Source organism: Anolis carolinensis, chromosome 2 (genome assembly GCF_035594765.1).
Source record: "Anolis carolinensis isolate JA03-04 chromosome 2, rAnoCar3.1.pri, whole genome shotgun sequence".
Classification (NCBI taxonomy): domain Eukaryota; kingdom Metazoa; phylum Chordata; class Lepidosauria; order Squamata; family Dactyloidae; genus Anolis; species Anolis carolinensis.
In genome coordinates, this window is record NC_085842.1 from 166,504,449 (window position 1) to 166,528,501 (window position 24,053).

Here is a 24,053-nt window from a genome sequence, read left to right on the forward strand (position 1 = left end):
TGTTTTCATTGGTTTCTTGGAACTGCAGAAATTGGGGATGGGAATGCCAAGTTCATTGCAGGTGTCCTGTGTTCGCCTCGGCAGATCACAATTAGGAAAGGCCCTAATGTTTTCTCCTAATACATGAGGTGCTTGGGAAGAGGGTTTTTTAAGGGTTGGTGAGGAGGAACTACAACTCCTAACTTGGTAACCAGAATTTTCATTGCAGGGGGTTTGGGAGTTGTAGTTTTTAAAGGGAGCATGTTCCCTAAGTTCTGATTGAGTGGTGGTCATAGTTTACCATGTGGGTCAGATTTTTTGTGGATTGGCAGCCAGTACTGTTTCCTAATTATTTCATACTTTTTTCCAGAACCTAAATGGGGTCATGGTGGCAGTGGCAGAGTTGTTAAGCATGAAGATCCCCAGTTCTTATGAGGTGCTGTTCCCAGATAGCTCAATGCGGAGTGTCACCAATGAACCCAGAAAAGGAGAAGCCGACACACAGGGTAGGTACCCTCATCTGGATCACAAGTCTTTCATAAAATGTCCTTATGACACCTTCACTGCTGACATAAAGATCATTGTAATTTTTTATCCCTTCTTTCTAAGGCAAAGAAAAGCCAGTGACCCCCAAGGGTACAGAAGGTGGTCCGGAGTGGCTGAAACAGTTTGATGCCATGCTTCCTGGTTACAGCCTCAAAAATGAGTTGGACATCTTGACCTTGCTTAAGCAGGTAGAGGAAGGGGTAGGGTCTTTTCCCAGAATGCTTTTGTCCTCTAGTGGAACCAGCCAAGAGTGGCAAAGTCAACATTTGGGTGGGAGTAGTGGATTAGGTTAAACCTATGGAATCAGGGCAGGGTACTGATTAGGTCATTTGCATTTTTTAAAAGTGAGTTCCTAGTTTTCATTTTTATGAGGCATGGAATTTTGTGTTTCTTTGTGTGAGTGAATCGCTTTTCATAAAATCTCCAGTTACCCCACATTGCCTCTCACTCACCTAACTGCACAAAAGAGAGAAAATGCATAATGTGTTCTGACTATTTAGATTTAAATTAGTATTGGTATGATGGAGTAGCACCCACGTTGGATCCATACACATTGCATAGTTGGCAGTATCTCTAACTGCAGTCATGCTGTGTGGACTCTACTTTCCAGGCTCTATTTACTTCCAAAATATGAGTAAAATTCCTCATCAGAGTCTTCTTTCTCTCTTTGTCTCAGGAAAGTCCAGCTCCAGAAAAGACTGCTCAGCACTGCTACATCAACAACGTTGCCAATCTAGATGTACGGCAGCTCTTGGCTCTTCCAGAAGAACCCTCTCCGCCCCTCTCCCCCTTTGCATCCTCTCCGCCTAGTCCCCCCAGGGTGCCAGGGCCTGTCCCTGAGCCTGAGGCACTACCCGCATCTGCTGCATCTCCAGTAGCACTGCCGCCGCCTCCTTCTCCTCCACCCCTTTTGTTGCCCTCCACCAAAGAGGAAGCTCCTTCATCCCCGCCCAAGGCCAAGCCACGCTCCCGCCCCCTGGAAGACAATGAGGAGAATAAGCCACGGCTGAAGAAATGGAAAGGGGTACGCTGGAAACGGCTACGCTTCCTCATCACCATCCAGAAGGGTGGCGCCAAGCGCGATGGGGACAGGGAGATTGCTGAGTTCATTGATCGCCTTGCCACCACTCTTCGGCCTGATAAAGTGCCACGTGACTTACGAAAATGCTGCTTTTGCCATGAGGAAGGAGACGGAGCGACAGATGGCCCAGCGCGCCTCCTGAACCTGGACCTGGACCTGTGGGTGCATCTCAATTGTGCACTTTGGTCCACAGAGGTTTACGAAACCCAAGGCGGGGCTCTCATCAATGTGGAGGTGGCCCTGCACCGGGGCCTACTCACCAAATGCTCACTTTGCCAGAAGACAGGGGCCACTAACAGCTGCAACCGCATCCGTTGCCCTAATGTGTATCACTTTGCCTGTGCCATCCGGGCCAAGTGCATGTTCTTTAAAGACAAGACGATGCTGTGCCCACTCCACAAGCTGAAGGGCCCCTGCGATCAGGAGCTCAGCACCTTCACTGTCTTCCGACGGGTCTACATTGAGCGGGACGAGGTCAAGCAGATTGCCAGCATCATCCAGCGTGGGGAACGCCTCCACATGTTCCGGGTTGGGGGCCTGGTCTTCCATGCCATTGGGCAGCTCCTGCCTCACCAGATGGCAGACTTCCACAGTGCCACCGCTCTCTATCCTGTAGGCTATGAGGCCACCCGCATTTATTGGAGCTTACGGACCAACAACCGGCGCTGCTGCTACCGATGCACCATCTGCGAGAACAATGGTCGGCCCGAATTTGTGGTGCAAGTGATAGAACAGGGTCTGGAAGACTTGGTTTTCACAGATTCCTCACCACAAGGTAGGGATATACCTGGGCAGTAAGCCTCATTTTCCTGACTGTCTCATTACTCCAGACAGACAAAATCCATTTTCCCTTCCCTGAGGGCAAAAAGAGGATGTTTCTTGGCTTAGAAGACATTGTTGAAAATGTAGTCATAGCATTCCTTTGTTAAGCCAGTTAGTTATTTGAATGACCAGTATTTACAAAGCTACATCCATTGATTAACTATCCAAGGCATTTTTGTAGTCAATGTTTTTAATATATCATGATATTTTGGTGCTAAATTCATAAATACAGTAATTACAACATAACATTGCTGCGTATTGAACTACTTTTTCTGTCAAATTTGTTGTAGAAAATGATGTTTTGGTGCTTAATTTGTAAAATCATAACCTAATTTGATGTTTAATAGACTCCTTAATAATCCCTCCTTATTATCCAAGGTATTCACTTATACAAGGTTCTGCTGGCCCATTTAGCTTGGATAAGTGAGACTCTACTGTATAATAAATAGAATAAATAGAATAGAATAATAAATGTAAAAATAATAATAAGATCAGAGTGAAATAATAAATTTATTAATAATAATAATAAAATAGAGTAAAAAATATAACAGTAGCAACAATAATAGAGTACAATAATAAATGTAGTAATAATAGAGTAAAATAATAAATGTAACAATACCAATAATAATAGTGAAAAATAATAAATGTACCATATATTCTCGAGTATAAGCTGACCCAAATATAAGCCAACCAGGATCCTCACCCAAGTATAAGCCGAGGGGGGCTTTTTTAGTCCTAAAAAAAGGGCTGAAAAACTAGGCTTATACTCGAGTATATACAGTATGTAAGTGTAGAAAGGACAATAATAGTAAGAAGCTTTCTTTAAATTTCAAGGCTGCAGGAAAACTACTGATATGGAAATATAGTATTTGTGAGTCTGAGCTATTGATGCCATCTTTAGGGTTAGGCATATATTCTGCTCAAATCTCTGAAATAGCACAATCCACAATGTGAAGATTGCAGTGAAAAAAATATACTTTGAGAAGTTTGGAATTTGGAATGAGTGAGTGTTTTAGGCAAGGGTGAAAAGATACCATTATCATTTCTCCTTCTTTCCTCTTCTCCTCCCACAGCTGTGTGGAACCGTATCATTGAACCAGTAGCCATGATGCGCAAAGAAGCAGACATGCTAAGACTGTTCCCGGAGTACCTAAAGGGAGAAGAGCTCTTTGGCTTGACAGTTCATGCTGTGCTGCGCATTGCAGAGTCTGTATGTATCAAATCAGGCAAATCAGAATCCTGGAACTTTGATTGGGGGAGATGTTCTGTGAAGGAGAGATGATTTAATGAGGCAAGATCATAGAAAGGAAAGAGAATAGAAATAGAGATCAAGGACACTGACAATGGAATTGAAACGTAATTATGGATCTTTTTGCCAGACTGAATGGCAGCAGATACAGAAAAGTGCTGGGATCTTTTCTGGAAATGAGAGTGTTGTCATGTGGAAATGAGAGTTTGGTCTTGCTGAGTTAGCTTAGTATAGTGTGTGAATTTATTTGCATTGAGGATCTCTTAACTGGTATGTTTGCTGAGAGGGCAGTCAGCATAAAGCTCTACAGTGGGATGGGAGGAAACGTGTTCATAATATGTGAGTGCAACACACAGTTGCGAAAGATGGGGTGTTCCCTTTTCTCCCTTTAGCTACCTGGTGTAGAAAGCTGCCAGAACTACCTGTTCCGCTATGGACGCCATCCACTCATGGAATTGCCACTCATGATCAATCCTACTGGCTGCGCTCGGTCAGAGCCCAAAATCCTTACACACTACAAACGGTGAGTGTAACAGTATCTGAACTGCTCCTCTGTGAGAGAGGCCTTTGCTGTGAAGGCACAGAATAGGGACAGAGATCAGTGACAGCATACTCTTAGGTATTTATTTATTTATTTATTTGCAGTATTTATATTCCGCCCTTCTCACCTCGAAGGGGACTCAATGCCTTGACATAGAACAAAGACAGACAAACACAGGCTCCGAGCTGGCCTCGAACTCATGACCTCTTGGTCAGAGTGATTGGTCTCAGCTGGCTGCAGCTGGCTGCTCACCAACTTGCGCCACAGCCCGGTCTTGTCCCTGTATGTCTAGCCACAAAATGATGACATATAGCTGTGAAGGACAAGTCTTCCTAACTTTATAGAGAACAACAGTAAGTTAGGAGTTTCCTAGATGGAGAAATAGGTTCCAACTTCACAATAAACCATGCTCTGTTCCTTAAATCTTGGAATGTGGCCAACGACCAAACAAATAATAGATTTTTCCATTTTTCTGGTTTTATTGGTTCTTACTCCACAGGGGGTAGGCAGTGCAAGAAATCATAATGGACATCCTAAAAAGACATACAGTAACTCAAACAAGCCAGAAGTTGTACATCAAGAAATTGGCAGTTTAACAATTGATATTTTAGCAGTAGTGGTTTCACACATCATCTTTATATATAAAAATGTTCTGATAGAACACACACACACACACACACACACCCCGTTTTGGAATAACTACGTCACTCACAGGCTCACGCAGCAGCATGTGGAGCCCAACCGAACTTTTTAAATCATTACTGTATTGGCTGGGGCTGGCCGCTTACGGTTTGACTTTATCTCACCAACCGACATGCCCATGGCCATCTGCGGCAAGGCCTCCTTGAACCAGGCGTACTCGGCCACGACGGCCAACTCCTCCAGCGCCCAGGCCCAGAACGCGAGGGAGGAGGACATTGACAGGGGAGGCGGCATTGCTTCTCACCCCAGTTGAAAGAGGCCTACTCAACCACGTCAGGCAAGTCCTCCAACTCCAGGCCTGAAACAAGAGTGTGGAGCAGGAGGCAGAGGAGAAAAGGGCGAAGGGAAGCTTTTCCTGCTTTTTACACCTTATTTTGTTTTAGTTCAGTCAGGGGCTTTTCTGACAAAATGGGCCCCCATCCCCTTTGCGGCACACGGCTCTTCTGCGGCTCTTCCGCCCTCCCTCCTGCCCTCCCTCCGGCCGGACCCGTCCAGAAAGGCCAGAGTGCGCATGCTGGCGAGCGGAGGGAGGGAAGATGGAAGAGCCGGGAGGGAAGAACAAACGGCACCTTTACTTCACTTTCACCTCAGTTCCTTACCAGCCGCGCTCCGACGGGCAGCGAGGCCGGCTGCCAAAGCAGGAGGCGGAGAAGGAGCCTCTCCTGCTCAGCCAGAAGCCGCACCCATCTCTGGGAGTTGTAGTTCGCCGCTGGGTCCAAGGACGGGGGAAGCCAGCAAACCAAGACACATCCTGATCCTCCCATACTATTACTACTGAGATTATGATTACTATTCATACATAGCAAGCATGGGCAAACTTGGGCCCTCCAGGTGTTTTGGACTTCAACTCCCACAATCACAAACCGGCTATTTGGAATTATGGGAGTAGAAGTCGAAAAAACCTGGAGGGTCCAACAAGATGGTTCAGGCCCCTACCGTCTTACAAGCAACAAGGACATTACATGCTTATCAAGGTTACCACTTGCAATATTCCGAAAACAGGGAAAATCAAGACAGGAAACACTAAAGGGCAGCTAACACCTCCCAACACAGAATTCCCCCAGGCAGGAAGAAGCCAGGCTTTGACACTACAAGGCCATTACATGCTAAACAAGGTGAATCATTGTAGCATTCATTCTTGTATCCAACAGACGAGTACTTTCTCCCACACTGGTCAAACTGTATTCCACAGGTATACAAACGACACTTGCCTGTCTGGTTCCTACCTAGGGAAATCCATTGAAAATCAACAAAACCTGGCTCCCACTATTAAAGCACTCTAAAACCAGGACAGTGAATACACAACAACACACTGAAGACAGGGAAGTCAGGGCCAGCTAACACCTCCCAACAAAGGATTGAAAATGAACAAAACCTGGCTCCCACTATTAAAAACCTTTCAAACCAGGACATTGAATAAAGAACAACACTTTGAAACCAGGGAACTTCCACACAGGAAACAATCAGGGTCAACAAACACCAGCCCCAGGTAGGAATCAGCCAGGCTTTCAAGCTACAAGCTATTACATTCTAATCAAGGTGGTCAATTGACTACACCACAGCAACGCATTATGAGAAAGTGCTGGTCAAGCTGACCTAGGAATTGTGGGAGTTGTAGTCCAAAACACCGAGACACCAACCAAGGAATTCCCTAGGTAGAAAGCATCCAGGCTTTGAAGTACCGAGACTATTCATTGCTATTCAACCCGGCCAACCAGGCATTCCACAAGGTAGCAAGCAGCCAGGCTTTGAATCTGCGAGGCTATGCATTGCAATTCTAGCAGCCCAAAAAACCATAACCCCTAGAATACAAGGACCCAGGCTTCCAAGCAGCAAGCCTATTCCGTTGCATTCCAGCACACCAAACAAGGATTCCCATAAGAAGAAAACGGCCAGGCTTTGAAGCTGCAAGGCTATTCACTGCTATTCCACCTGGACAACAAATAATTCCCATAAGCCACAGCAACGCGTGGCCGGGCAAAGCTAGTAAGACATATTTTAACCATATTCACCATAGCTTGCTATGATGTGTAAAGTCACATACAATTTCTCTCACTAAACTGAGTGAAAGAATAACTTAGAAAAGAGTCAGCAGTCTGAGCGGGAATTAAAATATACAGAGATCTTGTATTTTTTGCTTCCTTGCTTATTTTGAAAGAAAGACACCTTGCTTTGAGTCCAAATCCCATTCTTCAGGGGGGAAAAAACATGACAACATCTAGATCTTAGAGTTGAAACTATTGCCTAAATTTGGTTCTTTTTCTATTTTTTTTTACTGATACATTTTAGTTTAGTTTTTTTATTCTGGAAGAATAAACAGAAGGAACAGAAAACATTGATTTTGTTTTTTATTGTGGATTGTTGAATGAGACTTTTCAAGAAGTATCAAAAGAATATTGCAGCATTGTAGAAATTACTTGGAAAGGATTTCTCTTTGAGAAAGCCATATTGAATTTGCCTCAACAAAAAGCAGTGGAGGACGGGAGGGAAAAAGACTAATTTGTTTTGGAATAAGTTTTCAGGTGAAAGACTAGGAGAGTGGGCTGCCATTTTAGTCATTTTCTTACTCAGAACTGTAGCCTGCATTTAAATGTTGTATTTCTTTGCCATTTAATTCAGAAACGCTCTTGATGAGACCTAGGAACTTGCTGACTTTTTGAATATTTATTTATTTATTTACCAAACTTTTAGCCTGCCATTCTCACCCTGGAGGGGACTCAGGGCAGCTTACAACATGGCAATAATTCAATGCCGTTTAAAACAATTACAAAGAATTACAGAAAGTCATTTAAAAACACACATTAATTTACAATAAAACACACTTAAAGCCATCAGCATCACGTGATCCAAGAGCAAGGTCCGGGCCATTCCATTGGTCAAATTCCGGGTCGTTCATGTCTTGCTGCACCAGGTTTTCAGAAGCTTGGTTGAAGAGCCATGTCTTCACTTTCTTGTGGAAGATCAAGGAGGGGGCTGATCTGATCTCCCTGGGAAGGGAGTTCCATAGCTGCAGGGCCACCACCGAGAAGACCCTGTCTCTGTTCTCTGCCAGTCGCGCCTGCAAAGCAGGCGGGACTGAGAGCAGGGCCTCCCCAGAAGATTTTAAACTCAGAGATGGTTGATAGGAGGAGATACGTTTGGACAGGTAAACTGGGCCAGAACTGTTTAGGGCTTTATAAGCTAAAGCCAGCACATTGAATTGTGCTCGGTAGCAAACTGGCAGCCAGTGGAGCTGGCGCAACAGGGGGTTGTGTGCTCCCTGTATGCAGCTCTGGTGAGCAATCTGGCTGCAGTCCGTTGGACCAATATAAGGCCATGTTCCAGGAGCCAAGCCTATTTTACCTTTCAAATAGGTTTCAGGCCTTTCTGTACTGTTGACAGAAAAAGCCATTTTTGAGAATCAGAAGTGGACACAGCCACTTTTGAGTTTGTAAATATTTATTTTGTAGTAATTCATATGGCTCCTAAATCTGCAACAGTGGATTCACCCCAGTTGTAGATCCTGAAAAGAACCTGCTGCTTATAGTTGAGCATTTTTGCGGTTAAAACGTGGATAATTTCACACTAGGTTGTGCTTCACACAATCTAAGGTAAATGGCCTTTGTGTCCCTTAATTAAACAAAAAAGTTTTTAAAAGATGTAGAAGAGGTTAAATCTGGAAACTGAGTTATTGACTTGTTTACATGGAAGGAGTAGGCAGTTTGGCCTCCATTGTGTCTGGTGGTCAATAGTCAATAGTCCCAGTCCTACTTCAGCATCCTTAGAATTTCTTGGCTTCCTTGCTGTTAAGCTTAATATCTCCTCTTTCTTGATTCTTCCCTCTTTCTCTTTCGAAGGCCCCACACGCTGAATAGCACCAGCATGTCCAAAGCCTATCAGAGCACATTCACAGGAGAAACCAACACACCCTACAGCAAGCAGTTTGTACACTCAAAGTCTTCACAGTATCGACGCCTCAAGACAGAATGGAAGAATAACGTGTACCTGGCACGCTCCCGGATCCAGGGGCTGGGGCTCTACGCTGCCAAAGATCTGGAGAAGCACACAATGGTCATTGAATATATAGGCACCATCATTCGCAACGAGGTGGCGAACCGGCGTGAGAAGATCTATGAGGAACAGGTGCAGGAGGAGCAAGGCCTCTGTCCTGGGACATGCTTGGGTTGGGGAGGGATGGAGCTTGGAATATCTGAGCTCTCACTAATGGGGGTGGGGAACCTCTGGCTCGGGCAGCAGGAAATCAGCCTTGGGGTGGCAATACTGATTATTATTTTGAGGACTATGGTTTAAGGCAAGGAATTTATTTGCTTCGTTGGTACCCTGCTAATTATGCCAACATTCTTTTAGCATGGCTTACAAATATCAGAAATAAGACAATTCCTGTCTGAATCTGATTATTATCTATGACAAAAATAAAATGGGGAGGGGAACAAACACAGTCACTGTATTGTTTTTTGTAAACTTAAGCAGATAGAAGATTGGGTTTGCAGGTAATGGAGCTACTATTTCCTGTGCCTTAGATGTTCACCACAGTAGTAATGGATAGCTCAGTGGTTCTCAACCTGTGGGTCCCCAGGTGTTTTGGCCTACAACTCCTAGAAAGCCCAGCCAATTTACCAGCTGTTAGGATTTCTGGGAGTTGAAGGCCAAAACATCTGGGGACCACTGGTTGAGAACCACTGCGATAGCTGAAGGGAAGCTACAGCTGGATTCAGACCTGATGAAGTAGAATGTGATTGTTTTCTCCCTCCCTATGAGAGAGTTCGGGGCTTAATATACTGTAATGTATCAAAACTGCCTATCATTCTGGTGTATTACAAGGTTAGAATTAGAATGGGAAGTAGGCTTGGCTGCTGAGCCACAACCCGAGATACCTAGACCTGAGTTTAAGATTTCTTTATTAAAGAGCTGACTTTCTGATATTTTTTCTCTAAACCGTTCCCCGATCTTTTATGTTGGGGGCAGTAGCACTAGGGATGATTGAATCAGTCACAAAATAGAGGTTCTTCTGTTATTGAAGTGAGCAACTTGTGATTTCCCCCAGCTGTGGGACTGCAACTCCTGTTCTTCATTACCATTGACTCAGCTAGTTAAGCTTGATAGAACTAGTAATCCGAAAGCAGCTGGAGGGGCACACCTTCCCTAGTCTTCATTTGTTCGATCTGTTCAGCATGTTCGTATTCTTCTGCAGTTTTGTTTCAAAGATCGTCACAAAAATCTATATATAAATACATTTTAGATGCACACATCTGAATACATTTTCTTTTGGGGTATGTATTTTAAAATATTTTTGATGCATCCAAATGAGCCAAGAATGGCAAGAAGTACAAAATCCAATGGCTGAACACAATGTATGTCAGCTCTAGACCTCAAGGGGGCTATTTATATAATTCACAGTTGAACACAAGGGAGAGTTTGCCCAGGTACATCTTCTTCTGCCTCTACAGTGTTATGCCTGATAACATTTAGGATCACATTTCATATAGCAATGTGAACTAGGTTAGCCAGCTGTATACTTTGCTCATCTTCGCACCTACCCTCACAACCAGATGGAGTTTTCAAATGTTAAGCTCTCTAAACCTAATACAAACTAACCTGCACTTCTCAGACTAGAGCCACGGTGGCATAATGGGTTAAACTCTCGTGCCGGCTGAACTGCTAACCTGAAGACCTGAAGGTCAGCAGTTCGAATCCGCAAGATAGGTAAGCTCCTGTCTGTCAACCCCAGCTTTCCATGTGGGACATGAAGCCTCCCACAGAACGGTAACACATCCGGGCATTCCCTGGACAACATCTCTGTAGATGGCCGATTCTCTCACACCAGAAGTGACTTGCAGTATATTCTCAATTCGCTTCTGACATGATAAAAAAAACCCTCTCATACTAAAATGTGAGAACTGAAAGTTCTTCAGCATACTTTAATTCAGACCACAAAAACAAGCCATCACTGTCTACTCTTGTAACCAGCTGCTCTGATCCCTAAACTCACAATGTCATTTCTCTCCTCTGCTCTGCCTATTCCAGAACCGAGGCATCTACATGTTTCGAATCAACAATGAGCATGTCATCGATGCCACATTAACAGGTGGCCCTGCCAGGTGAGTAAAAATCTGTTCTGAAAGTGTTTCTGTTCAAAGCCTGACATTTAGTTATCTTAATCCATTTACAGACTACCATGATAACTCGTGAGCACTTATCCACTGCATGTTAGATCAGCAATGGCCCAGCATTTTTAGCCAGATTATAGGATAGATGGGAAGACCTTGGACAGAGATGCTTCTGGTTCCAAGTTGAAGAGTAGTTGAACCTAGCTGCGGAACCTGTGCAAACATGTGCAGGCTAGCAAGGGGAGTCCTGGATGGCAAGCAGTCCAAGTTAAGGATGGGCCTAGGCAGGCAGGCTGTAGCAGGCCACCCCAGGGAACACAAGGGTAAACATTGTTCTTACATATGCCTGCTATTTATCAACGAGCATCCAGCTCCAGTACAGAAATTGGCTGGAAGTGCTGCTTTGATAACAATGGTTAAATGTGTGGCTTGAACCTATGTGATCTGTAAACTTAAAGCAGAACTTAGAAAAGTTACTTTTTAAGATGTTGATCATATAGTCTATGAATTAAAGACTCAGGAAAATGATGAAGTAAAAAAACTGTTTTGACACTAGTTCTTTTTTATGGTCTCTGTGACTCACACTATTAGAATAAACTGTACCTGCGCAATGTACTTCAGAACCTTCTAAAGCTCTAAAGAATACTTTTTTGAGGTAGCACTGGCCACTCCCCCAAGTGTATATAAGAAGCAGGCTCTGCCATTTACCTCAATTCCAGTTTCCACCGTTGCATCAGTAGCATGAAAGAACCTTGTTTTAGTGTACTAGAGTTTTAGGCTATTAGTCTATTAGTGCCGTTTTAGGTGTTTCCTGTATAGATACAGGAAACAAAGCAACATAAACAAATACACAAAGAGGTGGTTTGTTGCAGTCTGCACATAAAGTGCGTGCATATTACTTAACTGTACAAAGATCCCACTTGGCCACCACGCTCACCAAGAGATGCAACAAAAGCAAAACATTCCCATCACATGCACCAGCTGTGGCATGTTCCGCTTTTTCACACAAAAACTAGACAACTACATCTGCTCCAAATGCAAACAGATGACTGATGGAGCAGAGGATCCAACAGCTCGAGCACCGTATTAAGACCCTTAAGGACATTCAGGCACTCGAGCTCTTCTTGGACACTGCACAACACGCTGCTGTAGATCTGCAGCCTGCATCACACCAACACCACCAAGACCATGATCAGGAACCTTATGGGAAGATCAACTCAAAGGTAGACAACCCTCAGGCTTGGAAGGAGGTCACCCATAGAAGGAGACGCAGGACCAGGCAGCCTCCGCAGAACTCCTCTGCTCAGCTGCATTTACACAACAGATTTGAAATTCTTACATCATTAACATACAATCAGGAAACATCTTGTGGAGGACCACAGTTTCTTAGATACCACTCAGTGGACCACCCTGGATCAATGCGCAGGGGATAGCCCTGACGGGGACAGTGCATCACCACAGTCACACTTATGTAATCATGCAAATGCTCCATCCCCAATCATAGACCAGGAGCAACAGGAACATCCTTGGGAGAGTAATGGGCTCTCAGATGTATCTCAATGGATTGTCATTGATGAATGCACGGGGGATGTTGAGGAGGAGGACAACACTTTACACCTACATGATTCACTTCAACAGGAACACTCTTCAGGGGACATACACACTGTCTTGCACAAAAGGGACCCTGTCAATACTCAAAGGAAACAGGTCTTGGTAGTAGGTGACTCCCTCCTTAGAGGAACGGAAGCCATCATTTCCAGACCGGATGGGATGGCTCGAGAAACATGCTGCCTCCCGGGGGCAAAAATACACCATATCACTCAGAGGCTCAGCAGGCTCCTAAAGCCCCATCACCCTCCCCACCTTATGTTGATTCATGTAGGTACCAATGACACCGCTAGGCATACTTTTCAAAAGATCACAAATGATTTTCGAGCTCTGGGAACAAAGCTAAAACTGTATAATGTACATGTGATCTTTTCATCCCTCCTCCCCATTGTAGGACACGGCTCTACAAGGGCCGGAAAAATAGTACAGGTCAATAACTGGCTCAGAAAATGGTGTCAAGAGGAGCATTTTGGCTTCCTTGACCATGGTCTACTCTTCCAAGAGGATGGACTACTGGCAAGCGATGGGGTGCATCTCACACAAGTAGGAAAACATCTTTTTGCACACAGACTCACAAACCTCATCAGGCGCACTTTAAACTAGATCCACTGGGGGAGGGGAACAACAGCCTGGCGAACACTATATTACCCACGACCACAGGGAACCGCCGAAAGGCTAAACGGAGGGCTGCACAAACACAGCAAGGACCAAGTACAGAGAGCAAAATAATCCCAAATAGTTCGAGGGGAGGTCACAGGGGCTTACATGTCTTTACACTAATGCTCAGAGCATGGGAAATAAGCAAGACGAACTCCAACTCCTAGCACAGCACCACACATACGATGTCATAGGCATCACTGAAACCTGGTGGGATGACTCCCATCACTGGAATTTAATCATTGAGGGCTATAACCTCTTTCACAGAAATAGAACAAAGGGGGGAGGAGGGGGAGTAGCTTTATATGTCAAAAACAATTACGTTGCAGAAGAAATGCAAGACTGTAATCCGGGAAACCAGCTTGAAAGCATCTGGATAAGAATCAAGGGAACCGGGACTCAAAAAGATCTTGTCGTGGGTGTCTACTACAGACCTCCGAGTCAGGATGAAGGACTTGATGAAGCCTTCTGTCAACAGCTGACCAAACAGGCACAGAGAAGAGATATAGTAGTCATGGGCGATTTCAATTATCCCGATATCTGCTGGAAAACAAACTCAGCCAAGAGTACAAAGTCCAACAAATTCCTCACTTGCCTTGCAGATAATTTTATGGTCCAGAAGGTAGAAGAGGCAACAAGGGGATCAGCAACTCTTGATCTAATGTTAACAAATGTGGAAGATCTGATCAATACAGTTGAAGTGGTTGGATCCTTAGGGGCAAGTGACCATGTGCTCCTGCAGTTTGCAATACAAAGGAATGCTGAAACTAAGACAAGTCAAACACACATTCTGGACTTTAAGAGAGCTGACTTCCAAAAAATGAAGGAATTACTGAGCGGCATTCCATGGACACCGATATTAAAAAACAAGGGAGTTAAGGATGGATGGGAGTTTTTCAAAAGTGAAATACTCAAGGCGCAAATGCAAACAGTGCCAACAAAGAAGAAAAATAAGACAAGTGCAAAGAAGCCAGAATTGATGTCCAAAGAACTTCTAACTGAGCTAAAGCTCAAAAGTGACATACACAAGAAGTGGAAAAGGGGAGAAATCACCAAAGAAGAATTCAAACGTATAGCTAACACCTGTAGGGAAAAGGTTCGCAAGGCTAAAGCGCAAAATGAGCTCAGGCTTGCCAGGGACATAAAAAACAACAAAAAAGGCTTTTTCGCTTACGTTGGTAGAAAAAGGAAGAAAAAGGAGGCGATAGGGCCATTGCAAGGAGAAGATGGGGTGATGGCGACAGGGGACAGGGAAAAGGCAGAACTACTTAATGCCTTCTTTGCCTCGGTCTTCTCACAAAAAGAAAGCCATCTTCAACCTCAGCAACATGGAATGGACGAAGGATTGGGGGAAATCCAACCCCAAATAGGGAAACAAGTTGTCCAGGAACACCTGGCCACTCTAAAAGAATTCAAGTCCCCAGGGCCAGATCAGCTACACCCAAGAGTACTGAAGGAACTAGCGGAAGTTATTTCAGAACCACTGGCAATTATCTTCGAGAGTTCTTGGAGAACGGGAGAAGTCCCAGCAGATTGGAGAAGGGCGAATGTGGTCCCTATCTTCAAGAAGGGAAAAAAGAACGACCCAAACAATTACCGTCCGGTCAGCCTCACATCAATACCAGGCAAAATTCTGGAAAAGATCATTAAGGAAGTGGTCTGCGAACACTTAGAAACAAATGCGGTCATTGCTAATAGTCAACACGGATTTACCAAAAACAAGTCATGTCAGACTAATCTGATCTCTTTTTTCGATAGAGTTACGAGTTGGGTCGATACAGGGAATGCTGTGGATGTAGCGTACCTGGATTTCAGTAAGGCCTTCGACAAAGTCCCCCACGACCTTCTGGCAAACAAACTAGTAAAATGTGGGCTAGACAAAACTACGGTTAGGTGGATCTGTAATTGGCTAAGCGAACGAACCCAAAGGGTGCTCACCAATGCGTTGTCTGCATCATGGAAAAAAGTGACAAGTGGAGTGCCGCAGGGCTCCGTCCTGGGCCCGGTTCTGTTCAACATCTTTATTAACGACTTAGACGAAGGGTTAGAAGGCACGATCATCAAGTTTGCAGACGACACAAAACTGGGAGGGATAGCTAACACTCCAGAAGACAGGAGCAGAATTCAAAACGATCTTGACAGACTAGAGAGATGGGCCAAAACTAACAAAATGAAGTTCAACAGGGACAAATGCAAGATACTTCACTTCGGCAGAAAAAATGGAAATCAAAGATACAGAATGGGGGACGCCTGGCTTGACAGCAGTGTGTGCGAAAAAGACCTTGGAGTCCTTGTGGACAACAAGTTAAACATGAGCCAACAATGTGATGCGGCTGCTAAAAAAGCCAATGGGATTCTGGCCTGCATCAATAGGGGAATAGCGTCTAGATCCAGGGAAGTCATGCTCCCCCTCTATTCTGCCTTGGTCAGACCACACCTGGAATACTGTGTCCAATTTTGGGCACCACAGTTGAAGGGAGATGTTGACAAGCTGGAAAGCGTCCAGAGGAGGGCGACTAAAATGATTAAGGGTCTGGAGAACAAGCCCTATGAGGAGCGGCTTAAAGAGCTGGGCATGTTTAGCCTGCAGAAGAGAAGGCTGAGAGGAGACATGATAGCCATGTAGAAATACGTGAAGGGAAGTCATAGGGAGGAGGGAGCAAGCTTGTTTTCTGCTGCCCTGCAGACTAGGACACGGAACAATGGCTTCAAACTACAGGAAAGGAGATTCCACCGGAACATCAGGAAGAACTTCCTCACTGTGAGGGGTGTTTAGCAGTGGAACTCTCTGCCTCAGACTGTGGTGGAGGCTCCTTCTTTGGAGGCTTTTAAGCAGAGGCTGGATGGCCATCTGTCGGGGGTGCTTTGAATGCGATTTTATGCTTCTTAGCAGGGGGTTGGACTGGATGGCCCATGTGGTCTCTTCAAACTCTACTATTCTATGATTCTATGATTCTGGATCTTCGTCATTCCTGTCTATCCTGATTTCGAACGACACGCCACAATATCTGACATTGTTCAAGTGGTGTCTTTCTGCACAGTTTGGATACTGAATAACGATGGGCACTCCCAAGTGTCTTGTCTGTCTCCTCGAATGTGGTTTCTGTATGCCAGGAAAGACAGGGAGTAACATCTCAAGGTTATTCTGTACAAAACGGTTTTGTCAGTCCAGCCGTTGGTCTCCCTCACTTTGACCTTGGTCCAACAGGCCCTGGTCCCTGAGATCCTCGCCCCGTCTGTCACATGGCTTCAGAAACCCACGAAGTCACCTGATGCTCCCTTGAAACAGCTGGCAAAGTGCTAGTGGTCAGTGGTCAGAGATACCACCAAAAAGTATGCTTTAGAGCTCTAGAAGATTTTGAAATGTACTGCGCAGCTGCAGTTAATTCCAGTTATGTGAATTCACAAAAGACCACTCAAAGGACTACACTTATTGTTATGCAGTCTGTGTTTGTTTTCCCACACTTCAGCACTGCCAAGGAAAAGGGTGTAAGCACTTTGGGATGCTCTCTCTCTAAAGCCAGGATCATGACCTGGAGGACCCAACCTTTACTATCAATGGTAGCTCATATTTCTGTATCAGCAGGACACATACAATCTGAAACTTGATGGAGCTGTCCAACCTTCTGAACCTGGGGTGGAGTGGGGTTCAGCACTTGAACAGCTCCTTTAAAATTTGACTTAAAATACAGAGTGGATTCACCAGCTGACTCACAATGAAAGCTACCAGCCAACATGGAATTTTCTTCCCCTTCGTCTAGCTCTCTCTCCCCCCCCCCCACCCCCACTTCCAAGTTCTTTGAGCAGGAGAAAATGTTGTGTTATAAACAGAATTCAGGCGTCTTGCAGGAGTCACCCTGCCAGCTGCGCATTCCCCCATTATCTAACATCAAGAGGGGAACATTGAAGTAAAGGTGGATTGCCATAGGGCCTGAGCTCCTGCGGTGCCTCATTGTGAAACTGGTTGCCATAGTGACAAAAAGTCTATTTTTCTTTGTCCTTATGTTTTCCCCCCTCCCACCCACAGATACATCAATCACTCCTGTGCACCCAATTGTGTGGCTGAGGTTGTGACCTTTGACAAGGAGGACAAGATAATAATAATTTCCAGTCGCAGAATACCCAAGGGAGAGGAGGTGAGAATTATATTATTGTGGGGTGGATGAAGAAGGGGGGATTAGGAGTGTAAGTCACTTGTTATCTGGGTTCTTTTATCAGTGAATTGTATGTTTTATCAGTGAAATGCCTATAGAAGACTCTGAAAGTGTCCTCCTGGTTGTATTTCTTTCCTTGTGAGTTACTTGGGTTTACATGTGGAAATGTCTGAAGGGATTTTATACCCATTGTCTTGCTTTCATCAGGGGTGTGTATATGGTCTTATGTCTAGGCTCATCATATCCCCTCAGCCCATGCCTTGGGATTTGGAGAAAATGTCCGGGCTCAGTTGGCATCTAGTTGGTGGGAACAAGAGAAGGGGCCTTCTCCATGATCGCTTCCCGTCTCTGGAACTCCCTCCCTAAAGAAATAAAAACACCCCCACCCTCCTCTCCTTTAAGAAACTTCTGAAAACGCACCCGTGCACTTTAGCGCATGGAGAGGAAGAGGATTGGGACACTTTAACCATTGGAACACTGGCTAACCTACTTGTATTATTTGACTGCTACAATACATCTTAAATGAACACCGGTGTGTTCATTTAAAATGAACACCATTTTTAATGTATTTGTATCTTAATTGATTTTAGGGTATATGTTGTCATGTTTACTCATGTTTTAGTCTATTATATCTTATTGGATTGTTTCTGTTTTATTTTAAGTTTGATACTTAATTCTTCTGTTTTAAGTTTACTGTTGTTACTGTGCATTATCCTGTATTACTTTTGATTTGTTTGTACTCATTTGAGGCATTGAATGTTTGCCTTTTTTGAGTCCCTTCGGAGAGAAAGAGCGGTCTAGAAATAAAGTAGTAGTAGTTGTTGTTATTTTTATTATTATCATTATTGTTATTATTTATGCATCTTAAGCATTATGTGTGCACATCAGCAGTTCTCCTTATCTCCATTATAAGTCCATGGCAGATTTTAAAGCAGGCACCAAGTTGTTTATCTTGACTTTACCTTCAATACCTCTTTATTGTGTACAGTATTTCACAGCATAATGGTGCAAAAAAGGGATGTTTGATTATTATGTGTAGAAGAAAAAATTCACCATAGCTTTGCTGGTTTTTGAGGTTTGTTTGTTTGTTTGCTTTTTGAGGAGGGAGGACGCCAGCAGGCTCCCTTTTTGGGTGCTTTTAAAAAAATGCTTGTCTTCTACAGACAAGGTATATGCCATGTTTAAAAAATCCTTTTCTTCCTCTTTTTCTTCAGCTGACCTATGACTACCAGTTTGATTTTGAAGATGATCAGCACAAAATCCCCTGCCATTGTGGAGCCTGGAACTGCAGGAAATGGATGAACTAGCCCAAAGAGGCTCTCCAAACAAGGTGGCAGCAGGTGGGAGACGCGCCTTGATCTTCCAGGCACAAGCAGCGCAGGAGAGAGAGGCCTGTACCGCCAGCTCTCCCAACCCTCCAGGCGCAGCAGAGAGAATCTCCTAGGGAGAGCGGGATTGGAAGCGACCACCCCAGGAGGGACGGCTGGAACCCGAAGCAGACAGGGTGTCCTTAGCATATCTGCTACTACACACACCGGCTTTGGTTAAAGTGTAATATCAGGCTGTCTCATTTTGGCTGTCAAGCCTAGCTGCCTCCTCCTTCCAGGGCAGCCTGCTTTCCCCCAGCAGAAGCAACAGCCACTAGCATCTCCACCTGGGGTGGGGAACTGATAAACTGGCAACTCAGGGTTTTCTTTTTAGGATTTTCTTTTTCTTTTGAAGCTGAAATGGGGAGCCCTTCCACCCCTTCGCACCTGTAAATAATGAACTTCAGAAATATACTGGGAGGAGATTGGGGCATTCTAACTAGCAGAGCTGGGGGAAGGGGGCTGCAGCATGGCTATTGGATCCCCGGGGGAACTCTGTAACCTTTTTTTCCCTGTGTGGGTGTGTGCATTTAGGGAATTTGTGTGTGTGTGTGTGTGTGTGTGTGTGTGAGAGAGAGAGAGAGAGAGAGAGAGAGATTTTTTAAAGTACCTATTATCTATTGCTTGCTAATGTACCAAGGTAACAGGAGGCTTCAAAGAGACTCATTAGCTTGACAATCCGCCTTCCAGGGCCTCTCTGGTTCTGGATTTTTTATACATTTAGGTATTTGATTTGGAAAGGGGGGGGGGGATTGTGTGTGTACATGTGCTTTTTGGAAAAAGTGATTTCTCAGTGGCAAGCAGGCATTGACTTGCAGGAGATGGAAATAGCCTAGCCCTTCCCTTCCTCTGTCCCTCTCCCTGGACCATCTTCCACACGCGAGGAGCATCCGCACTTGAACCTACCTCATTTGAAGTGTTAGACTTTGCTAATGTTGTTGTTATTGGTTTGTTTTCTCTAATGTGAGCCCCTCGCTGTGCCACCATTTTGCTTTTTAAGCCCTCTTTCCTGAAGATAGAGAGCTACGGCTGCCACAGCACATGTGGAATAGTTTCTAGGGAGAAATATGTAGTATTTCTTTCTGGGATTATCCCTCCCCCTTCTGAAATGAAAAGTATGGTTCAGTCTCCTAAAGCCCTTCCAGACTGAACAGTTGAAATGGGCACTGTGTGTTCCTACCCACCAATATTGGTGGAGACCACACTGCAAGATATGATGCAGTTTGAAAGTGCCAACCTGTTGGGGAATGACAAGCTCCTGGACACCACTAGATGCCAATCCCAGCACTGCTTTCCAGTGGAGCCCAAACCCCCTTTTTGCTTGCCTGCAGAGTGGGGAGCATGTGCTTCATGAAGGGCCGGTGACCAGTCTTGAAACTGGGGCAGGGGAGGGCGGGAGAGAGCTGGCCTTTGGTTAATCTTGTCTCCCTATAATTTCAGTTTCTACTTTGTTTCCCGTGATCAACTTGCTGCTCTGAAAACTTGTATGTATGAGTGAGAGAAAGATGTTGGCACATTGCAGAGTTTGGGATTATTTATCTATTTATACGTACGTACATATATATATATATATAGTGTATATATTTGAACTAGCATAGAGAGGAATGCCCTGGCTGCAGGGTTTTCTAAACTGCTGGCTGGATCTGTCCCCTCTCGCTGCCAGGATGGGAGCTGGAAGACTTCTTGACAAAACTTTGGGCAGGAAGGTGATTACATAACGAGCCCATCTGTATGCTTTCTCTCTCTATGTATATAGAAATATATATATATACATATATATATTTCCCTTTCTTTTTTAAAAAAGAAAACAAAATCAGTTTATAATCAGTATCTTTAGAGCCATCTGCCCAGCAGGATCTTCCCCCATTTAGGGAGGCAAAATGTGGGTATTATGCAGGACACACCCAGACCAGCTGTCTTAGACACACGGGCAATCTCCCTGCTGCTGGATAAGGGCGTTGGAAGACTGCTGTACCCAGAAACCTATGGTTTTGGAGGGCGGGGAGGTGGCAAGAGTCGCAGGGTCTTTGCTGATAAGGCTCTCTTAATGAACTTTGTACAGTTGAGATCTTTTAACGCACAATTGCACCATTTCCCCACTCCCCCCTTTCAAACAGTCTCATAGTCCCCCCATCATGCCTCTAAAAGTACCATGGAGCAATCTAGCAGGCCGCAGTTCGTATTCTCATCTGATCAACAGACAATGCAAAGAGAGGAAGCAAGTGTGGCAATGGCTTATCTTTCATAGCGGGGGCAAAGTGGGGCATAAAAATCAGGGTTAGCGCATAAATATCTTTCTCTTTGAACTTATCGGCAAGATGAGAACCATGTTCTTGAGTTTTAAAAAAGCTGCTTCTGCAAACCGTTCTAAGCTATGACGGTTAAATACAGTTGGGAGGGGGAATGACAAATTAAAATAATTAAGATTGTAAATAAGATGAAATTTGTGTAAAAAAGGGGGAGTTTTTATCAATAACAAAACCACTGGATGTTGTTTTAAAATAAAAGGTTTGAGTTAAAGCCAGTATACATTTTTGTCTCTTTCAATTTGTTTATGTGTCTTTCCATTAATTTGGAAAGCTGTAAAGATGTAAAAATAAAGAAATTTTAATGAATTGCTACAAAGTTTAAAAGCTTGAGAGAGATTTTAAAAAATGATAAAGTGACTGAATATAATAGATTGTCAAGATTTTTTTGGATGACGGTTAGAGTTTAAGATAATCCTGTAGATTTTAGCTGATGAAGAAAGACTATACAGTTTTTAATTTTTATATAAACTATAACCCGGTCTTGAAGCTAAAAACTTTTTTAAAGTTCTCTGCCTGTATAATCGCATTTGACGCCTTGTCCCATACTTCTGTTTACAGTTGCACATATTATATATATTAAGTTTTAACCCTTTTATGAACCCAAAATAATCACTTTTTAAAAAATAAAGTGTGGACTTTGTGAGGAATTATATTTTGTGTTTTGGGGTTTTATTACTTTGTATGTGTGATTTCTGTGTAGCAGAGTTGTCCTCCATAATTAGGGCAAAAAACTGAAAAACAGAAGTATTCCTTTTAAAAAGAAAAAAAAGCAGACAACGCACCCACCCATGTACCTAGCATGTTTTGTATGGATACAGTTTTGAAATGTATATAACTTGCATTCAAAGATGCAAAAAACTGATTCCAAATTTTGCTTCTCAAAGAAGGTTTTTAAAAGGAATAAATAAAAAAACACTAAATTGCATTTCAAGTATTTGAGTCTTAGTTTACAATGTGTTTATTCAGTATGCATGTAGGTGTGTGTGTGTGTACCACCGTCCTCACGTCCCACAAGGCAGTTGCCCAGGTATGCATAGAGTCAGTCTGTCCCACCAAAGGAGGAGCCCGTGTTGTCAGTATATGGCCAAAGAATCTTAAGTCTGTGAGTCACTGAGAATCCTTCTTTGTCTGATTTTCCTACTTCGCAACTGTCTTGTAGATCTTCAGTATAACAGCTCTTTGCATCCTCTCTGTACTGTTATTCTGGCATCAGTGTCATGAGCACAGGGCCTGGCTCAACGGGAAGACAAAGTGTGTGATAGACTTTTCTGTTTCAAACTTGCCTCAGTTGAAGGCGCTCGCCATGTTTGCTATTGTCTGTACAGTTTGCTTGGGGGGCGGGGAGAAAACACCCTTGACTGACCAGCCCATTGACTACTCCTAAAGTAGCACAGTTCTTTCAATCTTAACTATAGATAGTACATTGAGACAGGGAAATGGAGGCTTCTTCCCAGTGGGTGCTTAGAACCCAACATTGTTATGGTTTCAAGCACATAGGATGAACTGGCACAATTTTCCTTATGTGCCTGCAGTAGATAGGCAACCTAATGCAGCCTACTAGTAATGTTTTGTTAGTAAGTGGCTTCTAAAGTGTGCATCTGGATAAGTTTGTTACAGTATATAGTAACTGTGAATGCATGTGTGTTCTTCTCCCTCTTCAAAAATAGCTATTCAAAATATTTGCTGAGTATTCAGATAGGAATGTCCGATCCATTTCACAAATGCCAAAAGAAACATGAGGGATGATCACAACACAGATATTTAACTATGCAGGTAGGAAAAGAAGGTTGAGCTGTGGAAGCGTGTCCATTCTAACCATTTTTCACCATCAAAGTGTCAACTAAATCTTCCAACAAGTACACCTGGCACTGAATGGTGAAGCACTAAGGGCTTTCCTACGGTAAGATCAAAGATGCACAAAAATGTAACTGATGTTCAGAGAAACTGGTTAATTATTGTAATCTGCCATGTTACTTTCAGCCTGCAACTTTGTCATTTTAATGGAGTGTTACTGGTCATCATCCTGTTTGTGCAGAAGCTCAATTTACACATGCAGGTAGCATCCTCCGGCTGTAAAGTCCTGGAAGGGGCTCTTATAACTGGTCTTATATTCAGGGGGGTGGGGGGCTCTTCATGAAATGCACTTGCCATTTCCTTCTCCCAAGAGCTCAGATATTCAGGCTGAAATTACCCATTTTCCTTCCCATACACTCATGTATATGAGAGTCACTAACAAGATGACTGCCCTGCTACATCAAGAGGTTACTCATGTAAGTGAATCATCAACTCATGTAAGTGAATGATCAAATCCAAAACCACCACCAGGGTAGACTGCCACAGCCTGATAACTATTTTCATATTGGTTTTGTTGTAAAATAACTCAGAAAGCTTATGATCATCAGTTGGTACCAGAATATCTTCAGCAGAGGAGGCTGTGGGTTTTAAGGTTGGATTTTTGTTTTTAGGATTTTGCGTCTGTTCTATTTGGTTCCCAATCTTATAAATAGGGTTCCTTACATAGCATTTGTAAGGACTTCCAACAATGCCCACCAAATTCTCCTATATTTTCCTGTATCAAAAATACGTACATGATGATTTAGAAGATAGAGATGTACATCTGTATGTGACAGAGTTTGTAGGAAAAATAAGAGTTGAATTAGGATCCAGAGGGGAAAAAGGGTTCTTGTGCATTTATAATGTGGGGTGTATAAATGTGTGATCTGATGTGAGAAAAAAACAGTTGAAAAAACAGTTTCTGTTCAGAACCCAGTCCCTACATTTGCATTACATACAGATTTGTGGGCAAGTTGTTTTCTACCCTCAGAAGTCTCACTTTTTAACTATCCACACCAACATCAAACATCAATTTTGTGAACATCACAGAGCCCATCCTATGATGGCTATTTTGTGATGGCATCCATACCATCTCCT

General features: G+C 43.8%; 1 protein-coding gene across 5 annotated transcripts in view; it reads left to right on the forward strand.

The window, feature by feature from the left end:
- The window catches only part of kmt2d (lysine methyltransferase 2D), a 126,926-nt gene extending 104,879 nt beyond the window's left edge, over nt 1-22,047 (forward strand). For all 5 annotated transcript variants that reach the window (XM_062974026.1, XM_062974025.1, XM_062974028.1 and 2 more), the window contains 9 exons: nt 350-485; nt 589-713; nt 1,202-2,381; nt 3,502-3,638; nt 4,070-4,200; nt 8,757-9,042; nt 10,945-11,018; nt 17,320-17,428; nt 18,661-22,047. In XM_062974026.1, the coding sequence (XP_062830096.1) occupies nt 350-485; nt 589-713; nt 1,202-2,381; nt 3,502-3,638; nt 4,070-4,200; nt 8,757-9,042; nt 10,945-11,018; nt 17,320-17,428; nt 18,661-18,753 (2,271 nt within the window). In that variant the 3' untranslated portion in view covers nt 18,754-22,047. The remainder of the gene's footprint in view (nt 1-349; nt 486-588; nt 714-1,201; nt 2,382-3,501; nt 3,639-4,069; nt 4,201-8,756; nt 9,043-10,944; nt 11,019-17,319; nt 17,429-18,660) is intronic.
- The last annotated feature ends 2,006 nt before the right edge of the window (nt 22,048-24,053 follow it).